At 41.9% G+C, this 18,066-nt stretch overlaps 1 protein-coding gene across 2 annotated transcripts; it reads left to right on the forward strand.

Moving 5' to 3' along the window:
• Positions 1-1,235: 1,235 nt before the first annotated feature.
• On the forward strand, positions 1,236-12,598 carry tgm2l (transglutaminase 2, like). Of its 2 annotated transcripts, none has more exons than XM_034878149.1 (15): positions 1,236-1,476; positions 3,587-3,757; positions 4,431-4,661; positions 5,056-5,174; positions 5,967-6,095; positions 6,387-6,564; positions 7,359-7,500; positions 7,597-7,700; positions 8,065-8,213; positions 8,510-8,603; positions 9,477-9,622; positions 9,826-9,955; positions 10,277-10,437; positions 11,223-11,359; positions 12,428-12,598. In XM_034878149.1, the coding sequence occupies exons 1-15, from the start codon at positions 1,461-1,463 to the stop codon at positions 12,588-12,590; spliced, it is 2,070 nt and encodes a 689-aa protein (XP_034734040.1). In that variant the 5' UTR covers positions 1,236-1,460; the 3' UTR covers positions 12,591-12,598. The 2 variants fall into 2 exon arrangements, with proteins under 2 accessions (XP_034734040.1, XP_034734039.1); XM_034878148.1 differs by having other exon boundaries at positions 8,065-8,207; positions 8,504-8,603.
• Positions 12,599-18,066: the final 5,468 nt, after the last annotated feature.

The following is an 18,066-nucleotide window of genomic DNA, read 5'->3' on the forward strand; positions in this document are numbered from 1 at the left end:
AATAGTTTTACCTTGTAAATGGTTACATCATATTCTATTGAATAACAACTGGAAGCTAGTCATAGGTCATTATGTTGAAATTGCCCTACTTGCAGAATGCAAAGCAGAACTGGCATTGTTGCAGCCTTTTAAAACGCCAACCATCTCTCCGATTTTTTCAGTGATACAACTAAATGAATGGGTGAATATAATGAAGTCAAACTAAGTCGTGAAATTAGAGAAGGCTCAAAACCTAAGACTTGCTCAAATTTTATAATTTCTTTATTAAAGGTCCTATGACATGGTGCTCTTTGGATGCTTTTATAAAGACCTAAGTGGTTCCCAAATACCATATATGAAGTATTTTTCAGAAAAATTCAGCCTTGGTGCAGAATTATGGCCACTAGAGCCAGTCCCACAATGAGCGTTCCTTAGTATGTGCCATTTCTGAGTCTGTAGCTTTTAAGGTGAGAAGGGGGGGAAAGGTGGAGAATAGGGGTGTGGTCTTGCCTAACTACCACCTTGCTCGTTTGAAAAGATGATGTTTCTCTCTCATGGAAGGGCCAAATTCTCTGGGCGGGCTAAGCAGAAAGAATGAGGAAACCTTACCCCTTATGACCTCATAAGGGGCAAGATTCCAGATCGGCCCATCTCACACCTATCACCATTTCTAGCTATTGAGGGACCATGGGCAGGTTGGGCGAACATATAATTATGTTAACCCTCAAAGATTCATGCCATTGGACCTTTTAAGAGAGAGAGAGAGTCAGATAAGAGAAGAACTAAAGGGATGGTACCCCTCCACTGTGCTGGAACAGTGTTGAGGGTTTATTCAGTGTCACACTTCTCCCTCTCAAGCATAGGATAAGCAACAAAGACCCTAGTGTCAGAAGCGATAACACAATTTGGTTTAAACTATCAACTCACACACTGCAAACACAGTCACACCTGCATCACAACCCAGGCTCACGCCAGTTTGTAAAATAGACAAGCAGATAAGCTATATTACTTTGTTGTTTTTAGAATTTTTAGGACTGTAACCACTGCTTTAATCAACATTAATCTACTACAAGTTATCATGGTAGTTGTTATTTTTCTCAGGTTATCTGCTGCAAGCCCGACTGATATAAAGAACACATGGTGCAAGCACATATTAATTTCTCATTGAAATACATTGTTTGAAATTCATGGTGAGCGTCACAAAAAAAAATGGCAAAATTGTATCCATCTAGACAAATCAGTAGATTATAGTTCACCAGGGTTGTGTAAGCAGGGCACACCCACAGAGGACTTTTGGTAAGTGATGTCAGAGGTCACCGCGAGTGTTGAGGTGGATTATGTGAGTGTTTCGGGGTGAGTGTGTCTCAGAGAGGTGGGAGGGCCAGTCTTGTGTGTATAAATACTGAACTGTGATGGAGACAGAGCATGAAAGAAGAGTTGGAGCAACATTTTAAAAGACCTGAATAGGAAGAGTATCTGCAATGGCCAACCACAATGGTAAGAGATTTTCTCTATTTATCTATCTCTCTATCTATCTATCTATCTATCTATCTATCTATCTATCTATCTATCTATCCGTCTACATCTCTTGCTCCCTTTCTCTCTGTAGTCAATATTACAAACTGTATGGGAGATTATGATAGCTGTGAAAAATGTGCTGAGGCATGAATCAACACTTGGGTGTGATGTGACCCATCCTAATTCCTGCAACAGGTCAGCTAGGACAAGGATCAGACTGGCTAAAGGACCCTACATTTTACAATTAAAAACAAATAAAAACAAAAGTTAATACAGAGCTACAGTAATGGTTCTAACTAATTTAGTTTTCTCAGTTAAGCACACATAGTTTGACACTTTCTTGCAGGGAAGTAGATGACAAGATGATTAAAGTCTAATTAAAATTGCAAATATGAAACCACAGCTAGGAGAGAGCATAAAGACCAGAAACAGTGGGAAACAACTACCTTAGCTCTGTCTAAATGTAACAAAACCTGCCTGCTAGCACCTCTAAACCTCACTTATTAATGTAAGAGGTCATGTCTCATTGGGGTCTGGTAGCAAAATGGTGACAACAAGACTCCATGAAACTAACTGCGCCCGGCAAAACTCATCACATAACATAAACCCCTAAACCGCCACAACTTTTGAGTTTTGAGGGTTTTGGACTGATTCAACAAACAAAATATGATGTTTTAATCCTTAAATTTTAGAAGTGTTGGTAGCCAAATCTTGCTAACGTTGGACAGACCCAGGCTAGTGGATTCGTCCTCTTTCCAGTCGTACTGTAACCCTAAGCTAAGCTAAGCATCTCCTGGAAGTAGCTTCATACTATCCGGGGTGTCGGACTGGGGTGGAAAGGGGACTGAGTACCCAGGGCCCTAATGTAAGGTGACCAGATTTCTCAGACAAAATCCGGGGACATTTTCAGCTCCGAAGCGTATTAAACTCCAAAATAAGTTATGTTTTTACTTTTGTAAAACTTAAAACGGGGACATTAGACCTAGACCTGTTCTCATTAGGGGCTGAGCCCCCCCCCCAAGGTCTGATCCTAGACCCACCCCTGCTGCTACTTCCTACTCCACTCCACTACACCTCAGAGGAGAATGTTTCAAGATAGAAAGTCCTAATATTTCAAGATAAAAAATACTAATACTTCAAGATAAAAAGTCCTAATATTTCAAGATAAAAAAATACTAATACTTCAAGATAAAAAGTCCTAATATTTCAAGAAAAAAATACTAATACTTCAAGATAAAAAGTCCTAATATTTCAAGATAGAAAGTCTCATTATTTCATAATGTTGTAATGTACTGAACTACTGACAGCTTTTGCTTGTTTCTGCAGCAGCTCCTTGAGAATCAGATACAATGAAAACTATTGAGGACATATTTTCCTCTGACATGTCGCAGTATTAAACGAGATCGCTCCAGTCGGCAGAAACAAGCAGCAATGGAAGTTAATAGGATAATTGTCCAGCTTGTATTTACGTTCATAAAAGTGCTCGTTTTGCTGCTGACAGGCTCAGATTAATATTCAAAGTGTCTGACAACATTATGGAAGAGATTTCCAAGGAAGTCGACCTTTCTGTTAAAGATTAAGATCCTTTTTAAAACTTAAAAGTCCGCGAAATTGCGTTCGCTACCCACCAGACTCCATGTAAATAATCAGTGATTTTAGCATCGTAACACACGGCTTCTAAAACCTCTGAGCACCGCTGGCTCTGGCTGCCTTCAGCCCGCGGGTGTTGGGTGTGCGACCATCGGCTACGTTTGGTCAGTATTTTCTTTCTTTCATTGCAATTTCGGGTCTGTCAGTCACAGTGAAAACCGGGGACATTTCCGGGGACAGATCCAGCCGGGGACAGGTCGCCCAAATCGGGGACTGTCCCCGGAAGCCGGGGACGTCTGGTCACCCTACCCTAATGTGTGGAGGGCCCAGAAAGACGCGAGACTGAATAGCTGTGGATGCGGAGAGGGGCCCATAGAGAATGCCTTTCTACAGGGCCCAGAATGTTGTGCTATGCCCCTGCTTGCTGTACAAAGTTGTATTGATGTTCTCACTAACTTTTGGCAAGAAAGCATTTCCCATTGAACTTTGTCTCTATTAGGTTTGATTAATGATGTGGATCTGCGAAGTCATGAAAACAACTTGGCTCACCGCACCAGGGAGATTGATAGGGAGCGCCTGATTGTTCGCAGGGGTCAATCTTTCTCCATAACTTTGCAGTGCTCTGAGTCTCTGCCCCCCAAACACCACTTGGAGCTGGTCCTGCACCTTGGTGAGTACAGCCCACAGGCTCACAAAAGATCTGTGGCTAGATGCTTACCCAATGTGCTATTACCCATTTACAAAGGCATGGCATACCCAAGCAAGAACGCTACTATAAGAAATTCAAAACATATTTATTCAGTAAGTAATGCATGTGAACACATAACATAACTTGTTTTAATGCTACAGTCAAGTGAATCCTTATACACCAACAGTTTAGCTTGTCCTGCAGACTGCACTCTATACTATTTTCTTCCAAGTATTTCTTGACCTTTAAATGACATACTTTTACCAGATTTACTACCAATTCATAGCTACAGCAGAACGATGAAGCTAGTAAATGTATGCCGATATGATACGCAACAAGGCTAGTTTAGCTGAGTGATAGCAAGTTAGCTTATACACTCATCATGCTGAACATTCACATTCACGCAAAACACATCTTGCACCTCGAGCTGTAACCAACACTTTGATGCTGCCAATATGTAGCCTATACTTTTAAACGTTAATGTGTATAAGAATAAAGTAAAGTTTTAGATGATAACAGTTAGCTGCAACAACAGCTGTCTTGGCTCTGCGCTACATTGATTCATCATCCTGTTTTCAGCAATATTTTCTGATCCGGACTCTGCAAGAAGATAAATTGATGCTAAAGCAATATAAACTTTTGTATTTTTCTTCAGGCAAGAAAGACGAGGTGCTGATAAAGGTTCAGAAGGAGCGTGGGGCCGGAGACAAGTGGTGGTTTATGCAACAGGGAGTGCAAGAGGAAATACTGCTGACTCTGTACAGTCCAGCGGATGCTATCATTGGCGAGTACAGTCTGGTTGTGTTGATGATGTCACCTGATGGACCCATTTTAGAGAAGACCCACAAAATGAAGTTCCACTTGCTCTTCAACCCGTGGTGCAAAGGTAAAACATGAAGCAACGTGAACACACTCTCTGCTATGTGCTTTCTCCAAGAGGTCAGACTAACTTCATTTATTATGTATGCCTTGATTCAGCCACAAGAAACAAAAAACAAACAAATGTTTTGATATTTACATTCAGCGGAGGTTTCTATGCTCATCCTGTCAGCTGTTTGGTTCACCCATGGGAAAAGATCAAAACCAGACGACAGGAGCATCTCACTACCAACATCCTCAACATACCAGATTAAATGTCATGTTTTTCTAATTGAGGCCATCTTTGTGTAAAAAAAACTAATTTAAAAAGCACTTGTTAATAAATTAATGTTAGTGTTTGTTATTTCATTAACAAGAGGATAGTGTACTCATGGTTGTGCGTGTGTGTTTGTGTGCACCAGATGATGTAGTGTACCTCCCTGATGAGAGTCTGCTCCAGGAGTATGTTATGAATGAATATGGAGTCATTTACATGGGGAGCTGGGATCACATCAACAGTAAGCCCTGGAATTATGGACAGGTAACTCTCTCTCTCTCACACACACACACACACACACACACACACACACACACACACACACACACACACTCGTGTCTGGCTATCTTTGTGGGGACCAGTCATTCACTACCCTAACCTTAACCATCAAACCTAAATGCCTAACCTTATCCCTTAACCTTACCCTAACCATAACCTAACTCTAACCATACTCCTAAAATCAAGTCTTATTCCTCAAAAAGCCCTTTAACGTTAAGGGGACCAGCATTTTGTCCCCACAAAGCTGTCCGGTCCCCATAAGTATACTGTATTCACAGTTTTTGGTCCCCACAAATGTAGCTAAACCCGGCCCAAACACACACACATAGACATACAGACACTGTGTGAAAAGATAGAGTATGTCTGTGTATGTCGGGCCAGTGGGTGGCATGTGTGAATTGTCACAGCAGTGTGACAGAGGAGACTCGGGGGGAATCGGCTGGATCAGGAAATCTGTTTGTTGGAGGGTGATAACTTCTGAATGGGAGGTGTCAGAATGTAACCAAACCACACAAACAAGGACTTGTTTCTTCACAGCTCACTGGTAGGGCAGAGAGGAAGAGAAACAGGCAAAGTGATAGATTGCATAAAGAGAGACAGCAAGATGGGGTAACAGACGCTCACACAGACCGACCAAAGGGAAACAAATTTGAAATGTGATCTAAAAATGTGTTTTTTTAAAAAGGTTGAGAGGCCTTTCCTGCTCAGCAATCAACTGTTTTCTTTGCTCCTCTCTCACGTTTTCTCTCCATCTCCCTGTGACTCTCTCTCTCACAGTTTGAGGACTATGTGATGGACATCTGTTTTGAAGTCCTGGATAACTCCAAGGACGCCCTGAAAAACTCAAAGATGGACGTTGAGCACAGATACGACCCTGTCTATGTCAGCAGGGTCATCACTGCGATGGTGACCATCTCTTCTACTCTCTTTGCTGCTAAAACAACACTGACAGTTTGACAGCAGGAAAAAAAAATCCGCATTTAGTTTTCTCTGTCTGTGTAAGCTCAATTAAATGACGTAAACACCTTAGGTGTTATAGCTACTTCCCAGAAACAGATCAATAGATACCCTCTTCAGGAAGGAGTTGTCATCATACTAACCTTACTGTTTCATTAACAAACGATTCCTACATATATATATATTGTCAGAAAGATAAACATGAACGTTTAGATTGACATGTTGCCTTCACCCGTTCAGGTGAACTCTAATGGAGACAAGGGTGTGTTGACCGGTCGCTGGGACGACTCCTACTCCGATGGAGTTCCACCGTACAGATGGATTGGCAGCGTGCCGATTCTTAAACAGTGGAGTAAGGCCGGCGCAAGGGGGGTCAAATATGGCCAATGCTGGGTCTTTGCTGCCGTCGCCTGCACAGGTGAGGCTTTAACAGATTTCCTCGCTGCATGATTGAATGTCATAGTTCTGAAAATGAAGGGAAAATGGCTTTTCCGGAGTAATTGCTAGTGACAGCGTAAGGCATGTTTTTAAAGGGGACATGTTTTTCTCGTTTTCAGGTTGATAGTTGTATTTTAGGTTTCTACTAGAATATGTTTAATACCGTTATGTTCTCATACCGTCTGTCTGGAAATACAATGTCAACATTGATACAAAAAAACGTCCTCAAACGCATCAAATTCCATTGAAAGACTAACTTGTCACAAACGGTCGGCCATGAAAAAAAGAGTGACAGGCAGACATGGGTTGTCAAACTGTTTTCACCCTCTGTACGCCCAGTCTGCTCTGATTGGTCAGTCTACATCTGCGCTTTGGCGTGTCATTGCAGCCAGGGAATGACTGTAAGGGTTTCTACGTCGTCTTCTTGCAATCGTCCTGAAATCTCATTTAAAGGATCAGTTTATCAAAAAAAACATGGCAATCTCACTTTTTACCATATGGGATCTTATGGTATAAAAAGGAATACATCTCTGAAGGATTCATATTCAGATGAGAAGACTGATACTACTTCGTACTGTAATGTGTAACTGCAGTCAGCAGCTGGCTAACTTAGCTTAGCATAAAGTGTGTCCCCAATAATCTAAACCCTTAGTGTCAACAGATTAAAGCCAATTTGGCAAGCCATATTTTAAAAAAGTAAGGAAATGAATGAAGAGAAAGTAGGTAGGAAGAGAGGAATGTCTGGTCCCAGGCTGATGTGTGTTATCTTCACAGTATTGCGCTGTCTGGGAATCCCAACACGCCTCATCACCAACTTCTCTTCAGCCCATGATGTCGATGGAAATCTCTCTATAGACATCCTGTTGAATGAAAAATTGGAGCGCGTAGATGGAAGAAACAAGAGAGACAGTAGCTGGTAGGAAGGAACAAAGATTTTATAGCATATAGTAGACGACATCACGTCATCTAATATGATGAACTATCCTCTCCTCTCCTCTCCTTATGATTTCAGGAACTTCCACTGTTGGGTCGAGTCCTGGATGAAGAGAGATGATCTGCCCAAAGGATGTGACGGCTGGCAGGTTTTGGATCCCACCCCTCAAGAACTGAGTGATGGTACGTTCTCAATTTTAAACCAAATCTCTGCTATTCACATCTTTCTCTCTTTCTCTTTGGGTTTTACAAGACATTTCTCACTTTCTCCACCTTGAAAACTAAAAGAATGTTCATCCTACTTGTTGACTGTTGTGTTTCATCACTATAAACTCAAGACTGTCAGTGCTAGCTTCCTGTGGTATACTATTGTAATATTTTAGATTCAAGGGGGGTCGGGGTATTCTAAAAGCTTGATAATCAAACTTAATTACCACCATTACAAAAATCAGAGGCTTGCTCCTGCAGCTTGTCACTGCTTCAACTATCTAAAGATTCAGGAAATGATTTGAAGAAATCCATGACAAAATACACTTTTACTCCTTAGGTGAGTTTTGCTGTGGTCCGTGTCCAGTGAAGGCCATCAAGGAGGGAAATCTGGGAGTAAAGTATGACGCTCCGTTTGTATTCGCCGAGGTGAACGCTGACATCATCCACTGGATTGTCCAACGAGATGGCCGACGGAAGATGGTGATTGCATTTTCTTTTGATCTGTCTTTTATATTTGCTCAAGTTAACACTTTAGTGCGTAACTTATTGATATTAATGAACGTCCGTTACATCCAAGCTACAAAAGCAAATTAAGACAGCCAACAACAACAAAGACAACTATCTCTGTATTTCTCAGTATGGCTATGTTCAGAAGATTGTGTTGTTTCTCTCTGTGTTGACTTTCCCGCGCCAAAACACAAGAATCTGCACTCATTTTTAAGACCAAAGAATTGGAAAAGACTTAACGATAATGATGATTGGTATTATTGTGACAGATCAAGGTGGACCAGTCGGGTGTGGGGAGGAACATCAGCACCAAAAGTGTTTACGGCGACCACAGAGACGATGTTACTCTACACTACAAATATCCTGAGGGTTAGTTCTAAAGTCTTACAAAGAAGAATTAAAAAGAATGGGACCATTTGTTGCAGACATGTACAGCAGCCAGAGAATTAAACCCTTAAGATCCTTGCACACTGAGTCAGAAATTTTCATCCAAACCTTTTTGCTCGGTAAAAGATAAATACGACCTCAGGTTGTGTCAATTAAGTCTTACACTGCCTTTCGTCTGTCATGCAAAAAAAAAATCTGATTTGGTTCAATGTTCTTTGTGTCAAATTTGTAGGTGTCTTGTTTATGCCCATACCTGTCAGCCTCTGTTCAGCATCAATTAGTTTGCGGAAATCTTTTTAGTATGTGGCTCCTGTATGACTAGCAAAGCATCAAACTGAGCCCCTGACCCAACTGATCCTGAAGTCAACTTTAAATCCCTCTGCTCCTCAATAAGGATCTGGAACTTTCCTTCCTCTCTGTGCAATCTCAGGATTGGATGGACCTAATATTTTCTAATCCTTTTTTCTCTTTATAAGAAGAGAGAGGACAACAAAATCGACCTCACCACTTGACGTAGTAATTTTGTGTTGTTTTGCGGGAGGGAAAAAAACTGTTTTTCTGCTGACTAATTTTTAAGGTGAGATATATGAAAAAAACCGCATACAGTACATCAGTCCAGAACAAAGCATTCACCAACACTATGTAGCCTCCTGCTGTTAAATCTTGTGACTGTAAGATTTTATTTCATGTGATTTAAAAGAACTCATACAACTGATTGAGCATGTAACTGATGGACGCTCTGAAGCTCCAGCTTTCTGTTAACTTCCACTGTTAAACTTGTGTAAGGCTGCTCACAGTCATCTGTTTAGACTCATGGCTAGGGCTAGTTGTCATGGACCAATGTCTTCTTCACAGGCTCCAAGAAGGAGAGAGAGGTGTACGAGAAGGCGGGACGCAAGGTCACAGAGTCCACCAATGGGAGCGCAGAACCAGGACAACTCAAGCTGTCAATCAAGCATGCTAAGCCTGTATTTGGGACAGACTTTGATGTGGTTGTTGAGGTATGGAGGGCTTAGACTGTAGCTGTATAACTGGATGGATGAAATGCTGAACTTATTCCATTACATTATACACAGGGAAGCTGGGGCTGCCAGTGTATCTACTGTATTTTCTTCTTGTATTCCGTTTGATTTACGGACATACAGTGAGATACCATCACCGTGATCAATCCATTCATCCACTCATGAATCCTCTCTGCCTGCAGGTGGAGAATAAAGGAAGCAAGGATGCTCATGCTAAGCTGTCCATGCTGGTCTTGGCTGTAACTTATAATTCTCTCCACCTGGGGGAGTGCCAGAGACAAACAATCAGTGTGACAGTACCCGCTCACAAAGGTTAGTGGCAGAAATAAACACACAATCTATGTTGCGTTCCATTTGTACTCAGAAGTTGGATTTTCTGGGGCCAAAATTGGACACGTGCCCCCTGACCTGTGATTTTCAATGAAAATCCAACTTGTAAATGAAATGCATGGGTGTGAAGTCATTCCCAGCTTTGGCTTCCGAGTTCTGAGGTAAATGGATTCTCTGGTGCAGACATATTGTAAAACAACAGCGCTACGTCTTACCTCAACACTTCATCCTGCTCTCATTTGTAGCAGCATGATTTACCATTTTCCGTTGTAATACTGTGTGTGTGTGTGTGTGTGTATTCAGCCCACAAGGAAGTCCTGCGTCTGCACTATGACGACTATGCCAGGTGTGTCTCTGAGCATCATCCGATGAGGGTGAAAGCTTTCTTAGAGGCTCCAGGTGAAAGCGAACCCATCATGACCGTCGCCAACATACCACTGAGCATGCCTGAACTCCTCGTACAGGTAGGTACACACGGAGCTCGCCCAGAGGTCCTAGTTGGATCTTACAAGGTTTAGAATCATTCTCCAACGTGTGTCTAAAGGAAAGGTTGAAGACTGATTACAATTAAAATATTAATTATTTGAGTTTGTAGGTCTAGCCTATTGTCAAGTTAAATAAGTTTTATGTTGAGCTAGTGTCATCAAGAATTTGATGTTTCATATATGAGATTTAACTGCAGAAACATCCCATGCATCATTCTGGGAGGTTGTTATCCTGGAACATTACAGAACATAAACATTTAAAAATATAACACTACAATTCTTCACATTGCAAATTCTTCAAATTTATTTGCATAGCACTTTTCTCAGATGAAGATCACAAAGTGCTTCACAACAAAAGGAAGCATTAACAACTCTCATAAATACAATGCATCACAAAAAAAAAAAAAAAAAAAGCTCCTTGGATTTCTGAAATTTTTGAAATTTGGGAACCTTGCCTGCATTTTGACTGACGGGTTCAAGGTTAAGATTTTTTTCCCTCTGTTTCTGGGCTCATTCGCATACTCTACAGTTCTCCAGATGCAAATCTAAAATGGACGTTTTGTTCCTGAGTTCAGTTCCTGTGGTTGGGTAGTAGCCCTACTGGAAATTCTTTGGACAGAACCAGGACCTCATCCCAACTAATCCACATCTCTATCTGTTTGAAGTCTTTTGATGTTTAAACGTTTCCAGATTTGAAACTGTGATGTCCTACACTGTAATTATTTAACCTATGTTAAAGTTTAAACTGTCATCTCTTTTTCCAGGCGCCTGGAAAGGCTTTTGTACGGGAAAAAGTAACAGCCTACATCTCCTTCACCAATCCTCTGCCAGTTGCTCTGAAGGGCGGCGTGTTCACTGTGGAGGGGGCTGGCCTCCTGTCGGCCACTGAGGTCCACGTTAAGTAAGTACATGTGCAAATAACTGAGAGCCAATATACAATTTCCTCACACGAGCATATATCACGCTCCCTAGAATATAAGATGGTGCTTGTGTCTATGTCTAAACATCCCACATGAATTACAGATCAAGTTGGAATTAAAAAGGCAGCCTGGCCTCCAAAAAGTGGGAAGTCAGTTTTAGAAGCTCAGAAGCACAATATATCAGAATGAGTATTTTGAGTTTGAAAACTAGCTGTTGTTGTGAAAAAAGGTTCTTTACCTTTTTTTTTTTGTCTGTGAAAACAGGTGGGAGAGGAAAAAAAAGACTAAATCGATAGATTAGCGCTGATTAAAATACATTAAAAAAGACGTGACAGTAATAACATAACTTACATAACTTGCTAACACACATTTTGTTTAGAGTGCATGGATAAATTCAACTCACCAGGAGGAAACCATGAATGCTTTTAGTCCTATTTTGAAGATAGGTTAGTGGCACAGTCCACCTCTGGCTGAAATATGGATTAGATTAGGATAAATAGATAGATAGATAGATAGATAGATAAATAGATAGATAGATAGATAGATAGATATTGATCCCAATAAAATGGGAAATTACAGAACATTACATTAAATCACAAAAAACTAACAAAACAACAAAAAACAAATATTTTCATCTGCAAAAACCAAAAAAAGGAATTAGAAAACATATCCTGGCAAAACATTTTAACACAGTAGATCATTTCAGTTGTACTGTTTATTGATCCCCAGTGGGGACATTACAATTAACGTTGTTTTTTTAGAAATCACAACACACAGGCCTGAAATACACACACACACAAATGCTCAGGACCTATTCATGCACAAAGGGAGAGATGTCAGAGTGAGTGCTAGGCCAGCTGCTGAGGGTACGGTTCCTTGCTCAAGAGCACCTGGCAGTGTCCAGGAGGTGAACTTCCCGACCCAACTCCCTACGGACTGAGCTACTGCCACCCCTTGACAACAGATCCAAATTGTCCAACACTAACAAGACAGGACCTCAATAAGTAAATAAAATAAAAATCAACAATTCTTTCTCTTTTCTTTTTAAGGGGGGACATATCTCCGGGCCAGAAGGTGTCTGTCAAGCTCTCATTCTCACCCATGCGGACCGGGGTCAGGAAGCTCCTGGTGGACTTTGACTGTGATAGACTGAAGGACGTGAAGGGAGTCGCCACTGTGGTTGTCCACAAGAAACAACTATGGAATTCCTGAATATTATTTAAAAAAACATTTGAGCTTACTGAAACCCCCCCATCTTGTATTGTGAGATAATGTGACATTTTCTGGATGGGAGAGGAGGAGCGGCCTGTTTAAATGTATTATAACAGTGAACTATAAATGCAAATAAGTTTTTACATGATAGGTTTGTGTCTTCCAGGATGACTTTGACTTTATCCATAAAGAAATGCTGGACACAGTGCAAGTTTGATTACCTGAAAGCCACTATGTCAGATGTGAACACTTCTGACTTTGCATTAGGCCTGGCACCAGAAATGTGGGCATCTAGCCCAGAAGACATCAGACGACAGCATCTATTTAGTCTAAATATGATGGAAGATGAATAATTTAATCCTAATATTTTAGCATTTTTATATTTCTGTGTTCAAGCTGATATGACACATGCAGGCTTATGCTTTCAATAAAGTTGTTTTTCACCAGTATTGACTTGATCTGACTTGTTATTAACATTGATGTCTCTGAGCTAGGCAATGAGTCTGCTAAATAATTTTAAACAGTACAGTAAATTATTAAAGGTGAATTATATTGTCAGTTGAATTGGAATTCAAAATAAAGTGCCCAGCACCGAGTAGGCTGGTCCTCAATGGATCTCAGGGTTGATTTGTAGCCTTTATCTGCAGAGACTAAATACAACATAGAGAAGTAAAAATAAAGTTAAACTGTTTTAGCAGCGAGTAGAAGAGATGGTCACCATTGCAGTGATCACCCCGCTGACATAGAGGGGGTCATATCTGTGCTCAGTGTCCATCTCTGAGTTTTTCAGGACATCCTTAGAGTTTTCCAGGACTTCAAAACAGATGTCCATCCAGTCCTCAAACTGGGTGAGAGTCACAGGGAGAGGCAGAAAGGAAACAAACAGGTGGTTGTTAAGCAGGAAAGGCCTCTCAACCTTTTTTAAAAACAGATTTCAAATCCCATTTGTTTCCCATTGGTGGGCCTGTGTATGACTGTTACCCTACCTTGGTGTCTCTCTTTATGCCATCTGTTTGTCTGCCTGTTTCTCTTCCCTTCCCTTGTTTGTGTGGTTTGATGATATTCTGACACCTCCCATCCAGAAGTTATCTCTGTCCAACAAAAAGTGTCACACTGCTGACAATTCACACATGCCACATACTGGCCTGACACAAACATACTCAATCCTTTCTTGTGTGTGTGTGTGTTTTCAGCCCACAAGGAAGTCCTGCGTCTGCACTATGGCGACTATGCCAGGTGTGTCTCTGAGCATCATCCGATGAGGGTGAAAGCTTTCTTAGAGGCTCCAGGTGAAAGCGAACCCATCATGACCGTCGCCAACATACCACTGAGCATGCCCAAACATCCCCCCACCCACTTGCTGGGCCTTACGCTGACTGAATTGGAGTTGCTGCAGCCTGAAGTCTTCTGAGCTGCTGTCCGCTCTCGTCACAGCAAAGTATTCTTCTGGGGGTGCGGAGTGAGGCAGAGAGACTGCAGCTTTGTTGAAGCAAAACTAAAGAACTATTCGGTCCCCCCTAAAGGTTTGAAGCGGAATTGTCCCATTATGTCTCATTGGAACTATACATCCGCTAACCCGATCTGGCAAACTAGCATAGTGCAGTTATAGCCGGTAGAGAGCCGTTCACCCTGAACAACTGAAACGATTTTAGAAACATTATTTTAATGTATGTTAATATAAAATTAAACAATTGTTGCTTACAAATAATTTAAGATTTGACAAAAAGTGAGTCAAAATATGTTGCTAATAACTTTACATCTGAAGAGTTTAAAGACCTAATTTGTATATTATTTTTTTCTTAAGAAACACGACAATGTATAAAAAGCTCCATTACCTTATACCTCACGTTATGGCTCCGTAGCAGACGTTAATCTAAATCTGTTGGTCCATTTCTGTAACTGTCTTTGGAAAAAAACAGTTGGAAGGGCTTTGAAGAATATTGAACATATTGGCCAAAACAGTGGAATTACAACTCCCAGGCCATTTTATGATGAGCTCTGGCCCAAAAAGACTTTCTGTAGTCTAGAAGAGAGTGTAGGTGGAGTAGCTGGGTCGGCCAGCAGAAACCACTAGTAGGCCTACACCCGCTGTGATGATCATCAAGGTAATTTTACACGCGGTTTTGGCTCCATGATTGCGGGATTCAGATTGCCAATTCAATTCAATGAATCAGTGCCAATTCAATTCAATTTATTTATAGTATCAATTCATAACAAGAGTTATCTCAAGACACTTTACATATAGAGTAGGTCTAGACCACACTCCCAACAGTTCTAGTAGTTTCCTCCAGAGCAAGCAACAGTGCGACAGTGGCGAGAAAAGAGAGAGAGAGTTGTAACGAAAAGAGAGCTGTGCCAGAAGTGAAAGACCTCGATCTACCGGTCAGTTTTCATTCCTACCCTCACCTTTGGTCACGAAGGCTGGGTCATGACCGAAAGAACGAGATCCAGGGTATAAGCAGCCAAAATGGGTTTCCTCAGGAGGGGGGCTGGCGTCTCCCTTGGAGAGAGGGTGAGAAGCTGAGTCATCCGACAGGAGCTCAGAGTGGAGGTTAAGGTTGAGGTGGTTCGGACATCTGGTAAGGATGCCTCACGGACACCTCCCTAGGGAGGCACGTCAAGCTGGGAGGAGGCCCCGGGGGAAGACCCAGGGCTAGGTGTAGAGACTATATCTCCAACCTGGCCTGGGAATGTTTTGGGATCCCCCAGTTGGAGCTGGTTAATGTGGCTTGGGAAAGGGCCTTTTAGGGGTCTCCTGCTGAAGCTGCTGTCCCCGCGACCCGATAAGCGGACGAAGATGGATGGATGGGCTACCTGTGGTCAAGCGTTTTGTCAATAAAAGCTGTAAAGACACTACAGCTAAAATACCAGCAGAGGGAGCAAGAGAGCCATGTATTTTACGGGATGATGCTGCTGCTTGGCCATTGAACATAATAAAGCTGTCTTGTGGTTAACAGAGATAGTCAATTATCAAGCCGTATTGTTTTTTTAATAATGTGTGAACAAACTAAACAAAGTAATAGAAATACGCCTGGGCATACTACATATAAATCTATTTAAATCATGTTTTTAAGCTACGTGTCTCAAAGTGGCTGAGCAGTCTGTTTGAGGCTTACTTAGACTTTAAAATGAGATAAAAAAACAAGTGTTGGACCATTTGCATGTTGAGCAATGAGATATATCATTTAGTTTTTCTCGTTTTTTAACCATGTTTCCTTAAACTATAAAGCTCAACTGTCACTGCAGCTAAATCACTAGCAGATTGAGCAAGAGAGCCACATATAGGCCTAAAAGTTTAGTCGTTGCTGCTAAGCAACTAACACATGTCTTATGGTAATTTTGTCTACAACTTGGAATACACAAATACACAAATATAAAAAGTGGCATCAACATCAGGTAATGCTGATTTACATTAGTTTTCATGTCAAGATGGCCGAGCAGTCCAAGGTGCTGAGTTTGGCACCAGGTTTTATCAGACCGTTTAAGATACATTCTGTTATTAACCCCTGAGACTCCAGTTTCCTGTCTCTCTACGGGTTCATCCCATTTTCCTTTTCCATAAAAGTCAACGTGTGTATTTCCACGGACTGTGGAACGACTCCGTCCCAGCTCCGGCGATCCGGATACGCAGAGCTTCTAATTTTGGCAGAGCTCCGCAGCAAGTCAGCACACGGCAGGTAGTGTGGCACAGGACGTCAAGCACAGAAACAAAATAAAACATCTGGTTAATTTAATAATTAATAAAATAGGCCGTGCTCATGGCGGATCATATTTCCCTGCACCACACCTTGAAAACACAGCACAGAGTTGTTTCCCCTCTATTCCTCTGGATGGAAAGAAACTGTTGTTGGTTTTGTGGTTGTATTCTACATGAAGTTGCGAGATCTCGTGGGTCCTCGAGACTTCATCTGTCAGTCATGGCAGTAGTCGTTCTCTGGCCGGCATGGCAACTCAGTTATGCACTCAGTTCCGTCCCCCGAACCCAACCTGGGCGCAGGTTCCACAGGAGAGGAGCCTGACAGCTGCAGGCACCGGCTGCATTACCTGATGTTTTCCACCTGATTCCCTGCCCTCCTGTCACCTGCCTCTCGTTACCTCGTTACTTTGTGTATTTAATGTCTGTGCTTCCCTTGTCTCTTGTCAGATCTTCCTGTCTTGTCGACGTGTCAGTCTGCGTGCCTCCAGTGTATTGCTCCTGAGCTTCCCTGTGAGTTTTTGTTCCAGATCTTCCCCGTGGTTTTTCCCCTGTCCCTGTGATCCTTTTCTGCTTTGTTGCCCCCTCCCCCCCCTGGACCTGTGTGGACCTTTCGCTTTTGGACTTTTAAGTATTTTGATTATTCCTGGACACGTGTTGCTTCCTTTGGACTTTTTTCAATAAATCTGTGTTTGCCTGCACCTGCCTGCCTCCCTGTGCTCTGCTTTTGGGTCCTTATTCCTGCCTCATCGCAACAGAAATCTTGGCATCTTGGCATCAAAAGGAAACCGATCTCAGCCCTGGAGCATACCACATAAAATATTCAATTAAGCAAAGTTTAGTTATCTAGACAATTACCAAGACGTGGAGTGAGTCGGTCACACATATAATTATTCAAGTAGTAATTATGTAACCTTAGCAAAAAAAAATGTAGGTGCACACCGCTGCTGCTGAGTAATTCTTCAAGGGGGTAAGCCAGCCTCAATGTATACGAATATCGGATGGCTGTTTTTGTGGAATGCCTATGATCTTAACGGCTTTTCTCTTGCATTTGTTTGGTGGGAAGCTGTACCAAGATGTGATGTTGGAATCAATAACAGACTCTATCAGTGACTGGTATACTTTGGTTAGAATGACTTTTCTCACTTCAAATCCTTTACGCCTCCTGAGGAGACACATGGGCTGTTTTGTAAATTGTGTCAACATGCAGGGTGAAGGTGTGATGGTCAGTCCCTCCAGGATTTCACCCTTGTCCCGATTGCGCCACGCAAATTCAAACGGTCACCGTGAATTTGGTGCGACTTGCAATTTTGACCAATCACTGCCAATTTTCCACTAATTTGACCAGAACCAGAGTTTTCGGCAACTTTGACCAATCTCAGCTGTCCCATGTGCCAGACTTTTTTTTTTTTTTTTGTATGTGACTGAAACCCAATGGCCAAGGGGGAGTGAGAACGGGTTGACGTCACACATACAGTACGTCACCAAATTAATTTCCTTGTTTCTGCCAGAACCTCCGGTTTCTGCTATAAAGATAAGACTTGTATGACTCATACATCTCACATTTACCAACAAAACGTAAAGCAAAACACCATGAAAAACATTTCAGACCGTCATGCCAACCTGTATACATTTTAACTTCAATGTATTGCTCTTCTCCTCCATAGATTCAGAGCAGTGGTTCATGTTGTGTGGGATCTAACCCTCGGCAGGATCTGCATTGTTGAACCTGGCATAGACAGTATTCAGTTCCTCTGCTAAGGCAGCAGGATCTGGGCATTG

The sequence above is a fragment of the Etheostoma cragini genome, chromosome 8 (genome assembly GCF_013103735.1).
Source record: "Etheostoma cragini isolate CJK2018 chromosome 8, CSU_Ecrag_1.0, whole genome shotgun sequence".
Classification (NCBI taxonomy): domain Eukaryota; kingdom Metazoa; phylum Chordata; class Actinopteri; order Perciformes; family Percidae; genus Etheostoma; species Etheostoma cragini.

Bases quoted from the DNA above. Each gene is read 5' to 3' on its own strand.
- tgm2l (XM_034878149.1), top strand. The intron at 7,701-8,064 runs GTACGTTCTCAA...TTTACTCCTTAG, and splicing joins CCCTCAAGAACTGAGTGATG to GTGAGTTTTGCTGTGGTCCG. The intron at 8,214-8,509 runs GCATTTTCTTTT...TGACAGATCAAG, and splicing joins GCCGACGGAAGATGGTGATT to GTGGACCAGTCGGGTGTGGG.